This window comes from Neltuma alba, unplaced genomic scaffold (genome assembly GCF_004799145.2).
Source record: "Neltuma alba isolate B1F8T4 unplaced genomic scaffold, ASM479914v2 tig00010148_pilon, whole genome shotgun sequence".
NCBI classification, from domain to species: Eukaryota; Viridiplantae; Streptophyta; class Magnoliopsida; order Fabales; family Fabaceae; genus Neltuma; species Neltuma alba.
This window is the reverse complement of record NW_021635095.1, coordinates 300,642-316,426: the sequence shown is the minus strand read 5'-3', so window position 1 is coordinate 316,426 and position 15,785 is coordinate 300,642. Positions and strand designations below refer to the sequence as shown.

General features: G+C 37.8%; 2 protein-coding genes across 5 annotated transcripts; one reads left to right on the top strand and one right to left on the bottom strand.

Annotated features, from left to right (window-relative positions):
* Positions 1-632: 632 nt before the first annotated feature.
* On the top strand, positions 633-8,978 carry LOC114754494 (uncharacterized). Of its 4 annotated transcripts, none has more exons than XR_003741193.1 (10): positions 633-2,512; positions 2,905-3,758; positions 4,468-5,187; positions 5,265-5,543; positions 5,724-5,885; positions 5,993-6,931; positions 7,028-7,243; positions 7,573-7,833; positions 8,055-8,517; positions 8,758-8,978. XR_003741193.1 is itself a non-coding variant. In XM_028943264.1 (10 exons), exons 1-10 carry the CDS (start codon positions 1,141-1,143, stop codon positions 8,397-8,399), a joined length of 5,070 nt encoding a protein of 1,689 aa, XP_028799097.1. In that variant the 3' UTR covers positions 8,400-8,732. The 4 variants fall into 4 exon arrangements, 2 of the variants coding, with proteins under 2 accessions (XP_028799096.1, XP_028799097.1); XR_003741194.1 differs by having other exon boundaries at positions 8,755-8,978; XM_028943264.1 differs by lacking the exon at positions 8,758-8,978 and having other exon boundaries at positions 1,141-2,512; positions 2,905-3,378; positions 3,457-3,758; positions 8,055-8,732.
* Positions 8,979-10,264: 1,286 nt separating this feature from the next.
* Positions 10,265-12,771, bottom strand: LOC114754556 (probable glycosyltransferase At5g11130). Its single transcript, XM_028943340.1, has 3 exons — positions 12,629-12,771; positions 11,017-11,371; positions 10,265-10,930 (listed from the first exon to the last, which is right to left on the bottom strand). Exons 2-3 carry the CDS (start codon positions 11,356-11,358, stop codon positions 10,265-10,267), a joined length of 1,008 nt encoding a protein of 335 aa, XP_028799173.1. The 5' UTR covers positions 11,359-11,371; positions 12,629-12,771.
* Positions 12,772-15,785: the final 3,014 nt, after the last annotated feature.

Below are 15,785 nucleotides of genomic sequence, written 5' to 3'. Positions count from 1 at the left end.
GACCCAAAAGATAGTTTTTTCTAAATCAAATAAAAAAAATCAGTTAAGGTGGATCTCTTTGGTGAGCAATGACCTTACCTTATATATTTATTGCTTCAGGGTGTGAAACCACGGAAGATTTATTAAATGGATGATAATGTGTTTGCTTTGATGATGCTTGTTCCCTATCGGACTATCTGGATAACATCGTTTCTTCGCGATATTTGGAGGTCATGATAAGATTGTTTTCCCCCCCCTAAAGTGTAGTCTTGTGAAAAGAGTTGATAATTCAATGTTTTCTTCATTAAAATTGGCCCACTAAGGGAAATGGCATTTTCATTTCTTTTCTAAATTGGGTACGAGGCATTTTTCACTTTCAATAAAGAAAGTAAAAAGACGAGGCCTGATTGTTCGTCCGTGGCACCTTTTATTATTGAGTCGTTAATCTATCGAGAGTAATAAAACAACACACCTCGCCACTGTTTTTGGGGGCGTACGCATCAAGGATCGGAGGGATGGATAATGGACCAGGAGAAAGTGCCGAGCTGGGTGAGTAAAATAGTGCGAGGATCAATTCGATCCAACATTCCAACGCATCACAGCACGCCGGCCAACGTAAAAACAACCCTAAAATTTCCTACATGCTGACGTGGCCCTATTCTTACATGGGAAAAGACTCGGTGAAGGTGAAATATATAGGGCGTTCCCATCAGCAATGCAGCCGGGTCCTAAACAACCGGTACCAGACGCCCTGCATCAATCTCCCAAAACCGACGGCCGCGAAATGCCCTGTTGCAAGTAACTTGTCCGGTCTGTTGTTCATCGAATATCTGTCTATCTTATCACTGTCCGTATCAGCCAATTTCACCATGAATTGAAAACTTCAAAAAGTTATTGTTGGAAAATAAAAAGCCCATGATGCTATCATGCGCCCCCTAGTTCCCTAGAGATACGAACTCACGCCTCCCCAAACAAGCGCACGGTTGCTATCCTGCGCTCTTCCCTGACTCCTGCTGCCCCTCTCTCACCGCGTCCTCGTATCCTCGCCCCCTCTAAACTCTCCCACCCTCCCCTTCCCTTGCTCTCTGTTCTCCTGCTTGAATGGTCGATAATTAGAACAAGACTAGAGAGACGGACAGGCGAGCCCACGCCAAGACAACAATGAAGCATACTTCGTCTGAGGCAGCTCCATCTTTATCTTCTGCACCCTCTTCAACAGACCAATCACACGTTGCTACTTCATCGCCGTCGCTGGCTTCGCCCGAAAAACCCGTTTTAGGTTCGTCCGCCGCTGCTCCGGAGGACTTGGCTATAGGGTCAAGGGATGGAGGCGGCGCCCAGGAGTCTGTGACCGTCGAACGCCGGGGCGACTACTCGGCCGTTTGCCGATGGACGGTGCATAATTTTCCACGAATAAAAGCTAGGGCACTATGGAGCAAGTACTTCGAGGTCGGAGGTTATGATTGCCGTCTCTTGATATACCCCAAGGGTGACTCGCAAGCCTTGCCCGGCTATGTCTCCATCTACCTCCAAATCATGGACCCTCGGGGCACTTCCTCGTCCAAATGGGACTGTTTTGCTAGCTACCGTTTGGCAATCGTGAACCTCTCCGACGATTCTAAGACCATTCATCGGGATTCGTGGCATCGGTTCTCAAGTAAGAAGAAATCACACGGGTGGTGTGATTTCACGCCTTCTACAACAGTATTGGATCCAAAACTGGGCTACTTGTTTAATGGTGATTCGGTATTGATAACTGCTGATATTCTTATTCTTAATGAGTCCATTAATTTTACTCGAGACAACAATGAGCTGCAATCATCGGCATCTTCTTCTTCATCCATGATATCTTCCTCTGTTGTTGCGGGCCCTGTGTCCGACGTGTTGAGTGGAAAATTCACTTGGAAAGTGCATAATTTCAGTTTATTCAAGGAGATGATAAAAACACAGAAGATAATGAGCCCCGTTTTTCCAGCTGGGGAGTGTAATTTGAGGATTAGTGTCTATCAGAGCTCGGTAAATGGGGTCGAATATCTGTCAATGTGCTTGGAAAGTAAGGATACGGACAAGACAGTGATGTTGTCCGATAAGAGTTGTTGGTGTTTATTTCGAATGTCAGTCTTGAACCAGAGGCCAGGTTCGAATCACATGCATAGGGATTCGTATGGGCGGTTTGCTGCTGATAATAAAAGTGGTGATAATACGAGCTTGGGATGGAATGATTATATGAAGATGTCAGATTTTATTGGGCCTGATTCAGGGTTTCTGGTGGATGACACTGCAGTTTTTAGTACCTCATTTCATGTGATTAAAGAGTTTAGTAGCTTCTCTAAGAATGGGGCTTTAATTGCAGGAAGAAGTGGGAGTGGCGCAAGGAAATCAGATGGTCATATGGGTAAGTTTACTTGGAGGATTGAAAACTTCACAAGGTTAAAGGATTTATTGAAGAAGAGAAAAATCACGGGTCTTTGCATCAAGAGCCGGAGGTTTCAAATTGGTAATCGAGATTGTCGTCTCATTGTATATCCCCGAGGTCTGCCATTTTCTTTTCCCTAAATCTTTTTCCTTTGTTTTTCACTTTCCTGATGATAGGTCTGGAGCTATCAGAATTAACTCTTTAATGAATTTAGCAGCTGATGTATATTTTTAACTAGAATAAGAATCTTTTGGAATTGTTTGATTTGAGAGGCTGTTTTTGCAACATCATCTTACCTTATTGTTACTATGTGATTGTGCTTATGATGAGATCAAGTTCGTTAAAACCACTACGAAAGATGGCTTATAATTGTGATGCTTTTTCAATGGCATGGGTATAGTCCATAAATTCCAGATATTTTCTCAATAAACATTTTTTTTAATAGGTCAAAACAATGTCATTAGTAAAGGATCCTGCTGATTTTTTTCACCTGTGTTTAATACTATCAGGGCAGTCTCAGCCTCCTTGCCACCTTTCAGTGTTTCTTGAAGTTACAGATTCAAGAAATACTTCCAGCGATTGGAGTTGTTTTGTTAGTCATCGGTTGTCAGTTGTGAACCAGAAGATGGAGGAAAAGTCTGTTAGTAAGGAATCTCAGAACCGCTACTCCAAGGCTGCAAAAGATTGGGGCTGGCGTGAATTTGTGACCCTCACTAGCCTCTTTGATCAAGATTCGGGTTTTCTTGTCCAGGATACTGTTGTATTCTCAGCGGAAGTTCTTATATTGAAAGAGACATCAATGATGCAGGATTTGATTGATTACAATTCTGAGCTGAGTTGTAGTGGTTCCCTTACCGATAGCCATGTGAAGAGAAGGACATTTACATGGAAAGTGGAGAATTTCCTGTCATTTAAGGAAATAATGGAGACTCGAAAGATCTTTAGCAAATTTTTTCAGGCTGGTGGATGTGAACTTCGGATTGGTAGGTGGTACTTTTTCTTGCCAATACAATTTTTGCATTCTTGTTCTTATACTCTGAGCTCATGTTTCTGTGACACAGGTGTGTACGAGTCCTTTGACACCATATGCATCTATCTAGAGAGCGATCAGGCTGTTGGTAGTGACCCAGATAAAAACTTTTGGGTTAAATACAGGATGGCTGTTGTGAATCAAAAGAATCCAGCCAAGACAGTGTGGAAGGAATCCTCTATTTGTACGAAGACATGGAATAATTCTGTTTTGCAATTCATGAAGGTGGCTGATATATTGGAAGCAGATGCAGGGTTTCTTGTTCGTGACACTGTTGTTTTTGTCTGTGAAATATTGGATTGCTGCCCTTGGTTTGATTTTTCAGACTTAGAGGTAACTGTTTTTGGCAGTACCTTTAGAGTTTCTCTGTGTCTCCTCTTCGCTGTCTTTCCATTTTTCTGTTTTCCTAATGCATATAAGGTGGTTTATATTTGAAATCAACATACTTGACGACTCATTTTGTATTGTTATTTATGTTACATGGAGCTCGTATGCCATTTATGCATCACTGATTTCAACTGTGGGATCTGGTTTTGCCATGGGATCTGTTTTATATTTGTGTTTTAATACATACACACAGGCATGCGTGAATGCATACACAATTGCTAAATTCAACATGCTATCTTCTATTGATACTGTGATCCATGAGAACATTCATTCAACTGTCCATAAGGGATCTTGTTGCAAATGATACGGTTAGGACTGTAGTCCCCTCCCCATCTTTCTAATGAATGAAATGGGCCTGTTTTCCTCCTCCTCATAAAGACAAATCTTTCCCTATGTTCTGCTGTTGCTATGTTAAAGTTGGTTGACACTGTTGTTCATTATCTTGCACTCGCTGAATATTTTTATCCACTAGGTGGGCCATACCGTATGAGTTAGTTTAAGCATATCATGGTCATCAATTAATTTATCTCTTAGACTGTCAGTGGCCATGGAGTCAGAATTTTTCATTTGGATTTTTCTTGCAGCTATGAATTTTATTTTTTCTATTGCCACCGTTGTTTCTTCCCTCTTTTTAACCTGGCTTTTGTAATACCAGGTTTTAGCTTCTGATGATGACCAGGATGCTTTGACAACTGATCCTGATGAACTCATTGACTCTGAAGACAGTGAAGGAATAAGTGGAGACGAAGAAGACATTTTTAGAAATCTTCTTTCTCGAGCTGGATTTCACCTAACATATGGAGATAATCCTTCACAGCCACAAGTTACTTTAAGAGAAAAGCTTTTAATGGATGCTGGTGCAATTGCTGGGTTTCTGACTGGACTGCGGGTTTATCTTGATGATCCTGTGAAAGTAAAGCGTCTGCTTCTTCCAACCAAGCTCTCTGGTGGTTGTGATGGGAAGAAGGTTGGTAAGGCCGATGAATCTTCCCCCAGTTTGATGAATTTGCTGATGGGAGTTAAGGTCTTGCAACAGGCAATCATTGATTTACTTTTGGATATAATGGTGGAATGCTGCCAACCTTCTGAAGGGTCCTGTGCTGCTGATTCTCCTGATGCATGCTCGAAAACATCTCCTGATAGCAGTGGAGCTGCTAGTCCTCTTGAATGTGATAGAGAAAATGGGGCAGCAGGATCTGCTCAATTTCCTGTTTATGAGAGATTGGATTCTGCTGAGGAAGGAAGTGGTAGTACATCTGCTGTACAAAGTGATTCAAATGGTAGTGTTATTCAGGAGAAAGCTCTTCCTGGACAACCTATTTTTCCACCTGAAACATCTGCTGTTGTTTCAGAAAATCCATCCTTTCGATCAAAGGTACGATTTTTATTTATAAAAGTTGGTTTTGTTTGATATATCTGTGGTATTAATTTGTGTGAACTTGGGAATTTTAGACCAAGTGGCCAGAACAGTCTGAGGAGCTCTTAGGTTTAATTGTAAACTCACTGAGAACCCTTGATGGGGCTGTTCCGCAAGGCTGCCCTGAGCCACGACGGCGTCCTCAGTCTGCACGCAAAATTTCTGTTGTGTTGGACAAAGCTCCTAAGCATTTGCAATCTGACCTAGTAGCGCTTGTTCCCAAATTGGTTGAGCCTTCAGAACATCCACTAGCTGCCTGTGCACTTCTTGAGCGACTTCAAAAGCCAGATGCAGAACCTGCCTTGCGAATGCCTGTAAGACAGGCATTATTTTTTTCCTCAATGTCTTGTCTAAGATGTTATTCTATCACATCATATACATCTAATGTCCTGGGAGAGCAATTTTTAAATTTAAACTGCTTTTCAAATGTTGAAATGATGCTGCGTAAGGCCACATCGTATTTCTCTCCAATTGATGGTATTTTGGTTTGTTAGGTTTTTGAGGCTCTTAGTCAACTAGAGTGCGGTAGTGAAGTGTGGGAACGTGTTCTGTTGCAATCAATTGAGCTTTTGGCTGACTCAAATGGCGAACCCCTTGCTGCAACTATAGATTTTATATTCAAAGCAGCATCTCAATGTCAACATCTTCCTGAAGCAGTAAGCTTAAAATTGTTTGAAATTTCATCGTGTTCCTTCAATAGCTTCTGCCATCTTTCTAGAATATCTTTTGAATCTTTTCTGACCTTGTTTTCACCTTTATATAGGTTAGATCCGTTCGTGTTAGACTCAAAAATCTAGGTTTTCAAGTTTCACCTTGTGTCCTTGACTTTCTGAGCAAGACTGTTAATAGTTGGGGGGATGTTGCTGAAACTATACTGAGGGACATTGATTGTGATGATGACTTGGGTGACAGTTGCTCAGTGATGTCATGTGGACTTTTCTTATTTGGTGAACACGGCACAGCTCCTTCTGGATTGAATGTGGTTGATGAACAGGCTTTCCAAGCTAGTTGTTATTTTTCTGATATTTACATACTGATTGAGATGCTATCAATTCCTTGTCTTGCTGTTGAAGCTTCTCAAACCTTTGAGAGAGCTGTAGCTCGAGGTGCAGTTGGTGCTCAGTCTGTAGCCTTGGTTTTGGAGAAGCGTGCCTCCCAAAGACTGACTAATCATTCCAGAGATGCATCTGAAAGTTTTCCATGTTCAGATGTTGTTGCAGAGGGAAACGCCAATGAACCCTTTGGAGTTCAAAGAGATGATTTTACTTCAGTTCTTGGTCTTGCTGAAAAATTAGCATTGTCCACAGAGCCATGTGTGAAAGAATTTGTAAAGTTACTCTATTTGATATTGTTTAGATGGTATGCTGATGAATCTTATCGAGGGACAATGCTTAAGAGGCTTGTTGACCGTGCCACCAGCACTACAGATAATGGACATGAAGTAGACTTAGATTTGGATATTTTAGTTACTTTGGTCTGTGAGGAGCAGGAAATTGCTAGATCTGTTTTGAGTATGATACGGGAAGTTGCCGAACTTGCAAATGTTGATCGGTCTGCTCTATGGCACCAGTTATGTGCTAGTGAAGATGAAATCATTCGCCTTCGTGAAGAAAAGAAAGCTGAGATTTCCAATATGGCTAAGGAAAAAGCTATTGTTACACAAAAACTGAGTGAATCCGAGGCCACAAGTATTCGTCTCAAGGTTATATATGTCTTATTTGATGATATAGTTGGGTTATCTCTTGTAGTTAACTGCTAGATGGAAATTTTGGATCTGATGAGTTTCATGATTTGACAGTCTGAAATGAGGGCTGAGATGGATCGGTTTGCTCGGGAGAAGAAGGAGCTAGTTGAACAAATACAAGAAGTTGAAAGTCAGCTTGAGTGGCTTCGTTCCGAGCGGGATGATGAAATAGCAAAGCTCTCTGCAGAGAAGAAAGCTCTTCAGGACCGTGTGCATGATGCAGAGGCACAACTCTCACTATTGAAGTCCCGGAAACGTGATGAATTGAAGGTATTGCAATTAAAATCTCTATTTATAGATCATTGGTTATGTTAGAGAAACCAAGGACGATAAAATGTTAAATGCTGTACTTTCCTATTGAAGATTAGTCATGCTTGCATCTTTCATGAACTGGCTTCCTAAAATCTTATTTTGACGTTAACGATCAATACACTGTAGTCACTTGAAACTTAAAATACTAGTTCAGAAAAAAAATTTCTTGATTTGCTGGCTTTAGTAATGTTGGCCTAGGAATAGGTAGTGTGGCTTGTTGTTCTGCATTGGTAACTGCGTGTTAATGTGGTTATGTCTTAAACTGATGTTAACTTCATTGCGCACAGAAAGTAGTCAAGGAAAAAAATGCACTTGCTGAAAGATTGAAGAGTGCTGAAGCTGCACGGAAGAGATTTGATGAAGAACTGAAAAGATATGCTACAGAAAATATCACTCGGGAAGAAATACGAAAATCACTTGAGGATGAAGTTCGTAGGTTGACGCAAACGGTTGGGCAAACTGAGGAAGAAAAGAGAGAGAAGGAAGAGCAGGTTACTAGGTGTGAAGCATATATTGATGGCATGGAATCAAAATTGCAGGCTTGCCAGGTTTGTTCAACGTTGTATTTGTACCAACCGATGTTCATGTATACTTCATTTTTTAATGCCTGAAGTCCTCTAGTTAAAAAATGTATCGAAGTTTAGAATCAACTATATATTTTTCCAAAAAGAGTTTAGAATCAACGTTAAAGTAGTATTTGTTTGATACCCCAAAAAGTAGCGTGTGTTTTCCTGATTGTTAATAACTTGTTGATGTTTCCCTTCTGCAGCAATATATTCACACACTGGAAGCTTCACTTCAAGAGGAAATGTCACGTCATGCTCCTCTATATGGCGCTGGTCTGGAGGCCCTGTCAATGAAAGAGTTGGAAACACTATCACGTATCCACGAGGAAGGGCTAAGGCAGATCCATGCCCTTCAACAGCGTAAAGGGAGTCCAGCTGGTAGTCCTCTTGTGAGTCCACATGCCCTTTCTCATAATCATGGATTATATCCCTCTGCCTCCCCTCCATTGCCTGTGGGCCTCCCTCCATCACTCATTCCAAATGGGGCAGGCATCCACAGCAATGGCCACATCAACGGCGCTGTGGGCCCCTGGTTTAAGCACACTTAATTATTGCTTAGGGTTATGTAGTGCAGAAAATTGGATCCCTTTAGCTGGTTGAAAAGTTAGAGCAGAGTGTGGTGAAATAGAGGAGATGAAGTGGTTCGGTGAAATTTTGCCTATAAAGGTGAGCGAGTGAGTCCAATAGAACTGGAGGTTGCAAATACCATTCTCATTTGCTTCGCCCCCCCCCCCCTTTTTTTCTTTTTGAGGAAAAAAATTACAGGGTCTTTTATAGTTTCGATACCCAGTTTTCCAAAAGTGATCTCTTGCTAGATTCTTATTGCATAGCTTTCTCAGGTGAAGTAATTAATTTCTTTGAATATTAATCTTTGATGGGAATTTCCATTTTTTTTTAATTAAGAAGTTCAGTGGCATCGTAGTGGCATTACTCAATACCGAGAATTGACTGGGCCGTTTGTGCTGCTCTAGACTTCTAGTCATCAGGAATTCGCGTCAAATCGATCCTCGGCTCTGATGGCTTATGATGTGATGGGCCGAAGTTGATCGATCCTTAACACTAGAGTCACCATTTATAATTTATAATAATATTGTTATATATAGATATAAAATTTTATTCCGACCAACATGTATCAATATTAGTACATCGCTATATTACCCAACTAGACTATTTATTTATTACATAAAATTTGAAATGAAATGAATTACGGTGTTTACTGTTTATTGGTAATTTATTGTCGTAGTTTTTATATTTTATATTGATATGTTAATATAAACTTTTGGTAATTATTGTACTAAATAGGCTGTTATATTATTCATGGATGATGGATGGTAAAAATGTGATTTCCAACTATTTTTATACATTAACCAGGGAAAAGAAGTGGGAAAAATATTACTCTTCCGATCCTTAATATAAGACCTATGCAACTAATTTAATTAGATTAAAAAAGTTAGGTAAGTTAGTTAATTATGAAAAAAGTGATATATTATTCCTAAAATATTATAATCATCTTTTTTAATACCCTTCTTTCTCTTTTATTTGATTATAGTTGAGAGAGTATCTATAAGGGTAATTTAAAAAAAATTGATAAATATAAAAAATGTATATTATATTTAGGATTAAAACCAACTCAAAAATTGAGTCTTATATTAAAGATAAGAGGAGTACTTGCAAGCGAGCGGTGTTTTGGCTTAGCCTGCTGATGAGTCATAAAATATTGGATTTGACGCATTCCTCGTGATCCTTCCCTAACCGAGGAGTAAGAATATTTATTTTTATTCAACTATGGTAAATCTAGCAAATATTTTGCCAGATTTTTCAGAAGGCCAATTTTAGCCACGTTTATTAAATTAAATATTACCTCATATCCTTAATATAAGAGATAGATAATTAATTTATTAATATTAATAAAATTAATAAAATTAGTTATTTGTAATAAATTATGAATAATGCGTATTAGAATAAAAATCATTTAATATGTACAGTTATCATAAGGACTATTTTGGCTAAAAATAAATAAACATAAAAGATAAAGTGAATAAAAATCTTATATTTAGAATTAAATTAAATTTTTAACTAATTCTTATAAGAAATACTTATTTTCTTCATAGAAAGAAAAATCTTATCAATCATCAATACATTATAAAAGATGAGAATCCTTGACATGGTTTAATTGCTACTGATATTTATGCCTTCTCAACATATGCACATACGTCATTTTACATTATATTTGAAATTCAATTTCGCGTTGCTTGCGATGTATATTTGTTCTCGTTTCGTTAAATATAATTAATAACTGGAAGTATAAAAATTACTTGCAATGCACGTAAATGCTACGGAAATTAACATGCGTGCCGATCTGAAAATAATTAATCTAGGTAGTACAGTAGCAACCTAGCTTATTGGGATGGAGTTATAAGACTGGGAGTCTCATATTAAGCCTCCTGAGCCAAACCGAGTGCAAGACCATGTACATAAGATCATAGGACTGGGCTGGCCGATGAACCACAAAATGTCGCCGCACTTGTATCACCTTCTCTTGCTTCTGCAAATACTCCTCCATTGTAATCCCTTCCAATATCTCTTTTATATTCTCAATCTTTGAACTCGGAATGTGAACCGAAAACTCACTCCAGTTCAGAACCTCGCTGAACGGCAACACATAATTATCAGATATAATCACCGGCACACAAGCAGCATATATAGCCTCGACAACTCTAGGGCTCGCCACTTCGTATCCACTAGGGCACAAGCAGTACTTACTCTCTCCCATCAATTCACTGTAGTTCGCTGTTTTAGGAAGATACCCGTGAACTTCGATATCCTTGTCTTTATCTTTCCAATACCTGAGGAGTGTTTCTCTTACGGCGCCGTGAGCACCGCCGGCGAAGAAGGCCAAAATGGTCCGGTTGCTTGGAGGTTTGGTCATGTAAGGAGGACCCAGTCCTCCGTATGGGATCTTTATTTCTGGCAACGACACATCTCTCGTTGGGTGAAACCCTTCTGAAGTGTTTGCATTGCAAAGAACCCTTATCATATGCTTGAAAAGCTTCGGATTGGCCGCTGAAACATCTGGTGCCTGATCAAAAACAAATTAACAAACACTTTGTATTATACATATATATCAGTGGCAAAGGAAGCAAAGGAAAGCGTAGCTTTACACACCCAGTCGTGGCAAGAAAGCATGAAATGGTCGGCGCCTCTGGTTTGATTCCAAAAAGGGTACCTGTGGGACACTAAATGGACGTAGTCTTGGAAGATACTCTGAAGACGGAGGCGAGAGTAATTGGTGTAAGGTCTATAGACGTAGAGTACGATATTGACGATGCTAACTGGCAGGAAGAAAGAGATGGCTTCCATGGGGTGTTTGGCTAGAAAAGGACTCAAGCCACTTTCAAATTCGTCAATGAATTGCCCTTCAATCGAGTATATATCATTTAATGGTCCATTGTGGAATATGGGTGCCTCTCCTTCCTTGTACACCCATATCCGGAAACGCTTCTCCATTTCTTTGTGACTCCTGTTTCATCCATATGCATCAAATTAAACAGCATATAGTTTTATGTATGGCTTCTATGCACTACCTTCCATCCATTATATAAGACCTGATTTGATATTCAATTTAATTTTAAATATAAAAATTCAATCCACTTTTTGTTTTTATATTTATTCATTTTTTCTAAAGCAGTTCTTATATTAATGACACATGTTAAATATTTCATCAAATGGTAGTTTTAGATAATACACATGATTAGTAAGAGTATTTTAGGAAAGATTACACATATTTATTATAAATAACTAATTGAACAAAGTTTTTTAATCTACTGAAATTAGTTAGCTAGCTCTTATATTAAGGATTGGATATAGTATAACTTTTTTAAAAATTAAAACTACGAGTAAGATTAAATTAGTAAAACCCACCTACAGAAAACCCTTCATGTCACTAAGTATATAAAAGTCCATTGGTGGCTTTTATAGGTATAACCTCAGAGACAGTTCTATAGGAAATTAAGTTTTACACACACACATATCCCTTTGTATTTGAAAGGTGAGTGGTAGTTAAAGCACAGTGCATGCATCTAGCTGACATTATAATCTTGGTGATAGCTAGGTCAGCTAATGCACGAGTAATAATTAAACAGTAAGGCTGCCGGAAGGGGACCGTATATATATGTGGTAGTTGGGCTGCTAGTACGTAGAGGAGAATTTCAGCGTTACTAATTGGGTGAATAAATTTTAACGGAGCATGCAGGCTACTCGAGTTAAAGTTGGCGATGCGTATAGTAAATGCAAGACTTGGGAATTATGTCCCTTCTTCCATATCCTTTTGGTTCAAAATCTTAGGCTGCCCATTCTTTTCCTTTCAACTATTGCAAGCCAACTGTGTGATCTTAACTAGCTTCCTCTTTTCTCTCCTTGTGTCTTCACTATATCGTTTCGTTATTAAGTTTCGTCTTCAATGGGGTAAGAGTAAGACAGACACAATTAATGAGCCACGCTCGACTTCCATTTTGTTCTTTTGTTATTTTTATGCAAAACTCAATTGTTCAGTATGTAGTGACATTTATTTTATTTTACATATTTTAAAGGGGGGAAAAGTATGAAGTTCCTCAGTTATTTTCAAAACAATTAACTTTTTGAAACCTCTAATACGAAGCACCCTAAAAAAGGTTATTCTTTGATAGGAATTTTTAGTACGACAATGCAATAATAGTTGAAGCTAAAACATTCAAAACTAAGGTCGATTTAACGAAGGAAAGAGTGGGAAGCTCTTAACTGGTGAAAGGCATAAGGGTTTAGGTAGAGAGATCCAGAGGGAAGAAAGTCGCTATCTTTGAAAGAACCATATGTTCGTGTTCGAGCTGCTTCTCGTATTGCCCACCGAGCCCTTGCCAGTCCATATTCTACTCTCTGCAAATGACTCCGTCTTCGCGGCCGCTACCATATATATACGTGTGTGTGTGCCGGCCAGTATAAACAAACACAAACATCAACATATGATCATCAAGAAGAATTTCGAACAAAACAGAAAGGCTTTTGATGACTTGCAAGCTTACAATATTTTGAACAGTTGATGTATATGGAACGGGGAAATCTTTGGAAGATTGCAGAAGGGAGGAGTCAGAAGAAGGTGGATCGGGAGCAAATGAAGAGGAGCACAAGTGGAGATTATTGCGAGTGATATAGGTGAAGAGAAGCAAGAGAAAGAGACCAGTGTGCGCCAAAAATGAAGCGTAGCAATGGAACAAGTAGAACCCTCCTTCCATGGAGATCCTCAGGCTCAAACCAGCACGAATATTTGTCTGTCAAACTTCCTTTCGTAGAATGATTCGCATTGGAGGAATGGAGGGATATACATAAACACACACATAGAGGTTTATAGCTGAGAAGCATGTCCATATGTAGGCACAGTCACCGACACAGAGCGAGAAGAGGGGAAATGGAAGGGCAAAAAGGGAGGAAAGTAGAGTGGTTAGTAGGGGATGTCTATTTTAAGTTCTCTATGCTTTGCCCCATGCACAAAATGGAGGTTGATCGTGGGAGGTTCTGGTTATTATACTGCCTCCGGTTCTAATTATAAGATTCAGTTGATTTATTTGAGGAGATTAAAGAAGTAAGTTAAGTTAGTTATTTGTAATAAATAAGTGTTGTCATTCCTAAAATATCCTTACTAATTAAGTGTATTGGCAAGAACTATTATTATTAGAAGGATTATCTTGAAAAAAAATACATAAATATAAGAGACAAAATAGATTGGGGTCTTATAATTATGACCAAACAAAAAGTTAAACGAGGTCTTATATTAAGGACAAGAGGTAGTATACTACAAGCTAGCTAGCTGTCTAGTTTTATTATTCAATCGCAGAGTACTTCTCTTCAAGTGATTAATATTTTGTTCTCAGAAATTGGACTGCTTGCCCTGCTTTGTAAGCATGTATATAATATGAGGGAAATTATAACGTCGATGACTTTAATTTGTGCTGCTGCATATATAAATTCATATTATTCTTATACACGTACACAAACATTAACTAATAAGGTTTAATATACTTGAAAGTCGAAATTTTCTCATTGTGCAAAACTAATATAATTTTTAGAGTCAACCTGCATCTAACACTCCTAAATATTCCCTCATGCGCATCTAATATTTTAAAATATTTTGTGTAATCAGTATTCTAAAATATTTTTTAGATGCACTCAATACTCTAAAGTATTTTTTTTTCGCCCTGGTGCTAGATCTACCAAAAAATATTTTTGGATGTTGAATGCATCTAAAAAAAAATACTTCAAGGTGTTGGATACATAAAAAAATACTTCACGACATTGAACGCCCTCGAAAAAATACTTCAGGATGTTAGATATACTACCAAATACTTTAAAGTGTTAGATGTATTTGAAAAAAAATACTTCAAAATGGTGGATGCACCTCAATCCTGATAAAAATAATATATGAATTATAGATAATTGAATTTCATATTTCATTTTTCCCATTCTGTTGTTACATAATTAATGAGAGAAGCCTCATCAGTCCTACAAGATTTATACCATTATTCATTATATATATTTTAATATTATTAAAAACTACTGTTCTGTTTCTTAGTATAAGAACTAGTTTGATTTTTATTTTGGTCATAAGCATAAGACCTTAATTCGTTTTGTCTTTCATATTTATTTATTTTTTAAGATAATTCTTGTAATAATAACAGTTTTAGCTAATACATTTAATTAACAATAATATTTTAAGAAAAACAATACTTATTTATCACTCTCTCTATTTTTTTTTATAAGCAATAACTATTATCTCCCTCTTATTCCTAAATATAAACAATATTTGTAAGTTGTCTTAAATTTTTGTAGCAAATTTTCTATTTTGCCCTCATTAATTACTTATTTTAATATCCAATATATTTATTATCTTATTTTTCAAACCATCATATCTCTCCATCCATATTCTCTTTCTTTCATAATTCTCTTTATGATAATAATTTTTTTATTCTCTTTTTGTATTTTCTCTTCCTCATGAATAAGGATATTTTGAAAAAGGAATTTTTAATTTTTATTTAGGGACAATTAATCTTTCAGTCTTTCAAATTTTAACTCAGTTGTGACTCAATCCTTCAACTCTGACTCGGTATAACTCAATCCCTGAACTTTTTAACTTGTTTAAAGCTCAATCCTTGATATTTACTCAACTTAAAAATTATATCCTTATCATCCATAAGTCAAACCGAGTCATTCAACCTGGCACGAATAAACTGCCATATAAGAGCCACATCAGCATAAGGAAGGGAGAAAAGCCTAGGCAATCAACAATGCCAAAGAAGAGGCCGTTGTCGGAGACAACAACCCAATTCCGACATTGAAACGGTTATCTTTAATGACACACTTACCAAATACACGAGTCTCGAGTACTTTAACAAAATCATTAATTTGTTTTCTTTAACTGAATTCCATCTTCTATGCTTGATGCTTAAAATCATGCTGTGTCCACCCATTGTATAGAAAAAGAGTGACCCACAGATTGAAAATATGCGCTCAGAATCACTCCATATAAGGATAACTATTTTATCGAGTTACATTCCAAACATTTTTAATTTTTTGTACTTGTTTGTCCTACGACTATGCAAAACAACAAGAAAAGAAAAAAGACAAGAAAAAGATCAAGACGGTAAAAGAGAAAGATTCTTATTAGTGAGCTATTATGTTCAATTGTTCATATATTTAAAGCATCATTAGGAGAAAAGGATGACCGCTGCCATGACAGAAAACGTCTATGCAGGCAGAAAAAATAAAGATATTCTTAGATCCGAGTGTCCAGGCTTTTTAATGAGTGGTCATTGAGGATAACTGTTTCATTAGGTTGTCTTATCCGGCAACGGCCTCTTCTTTGGCATCATTGATTGTCTAGGCTTTTCCCCCTTCTCTTCTTATGC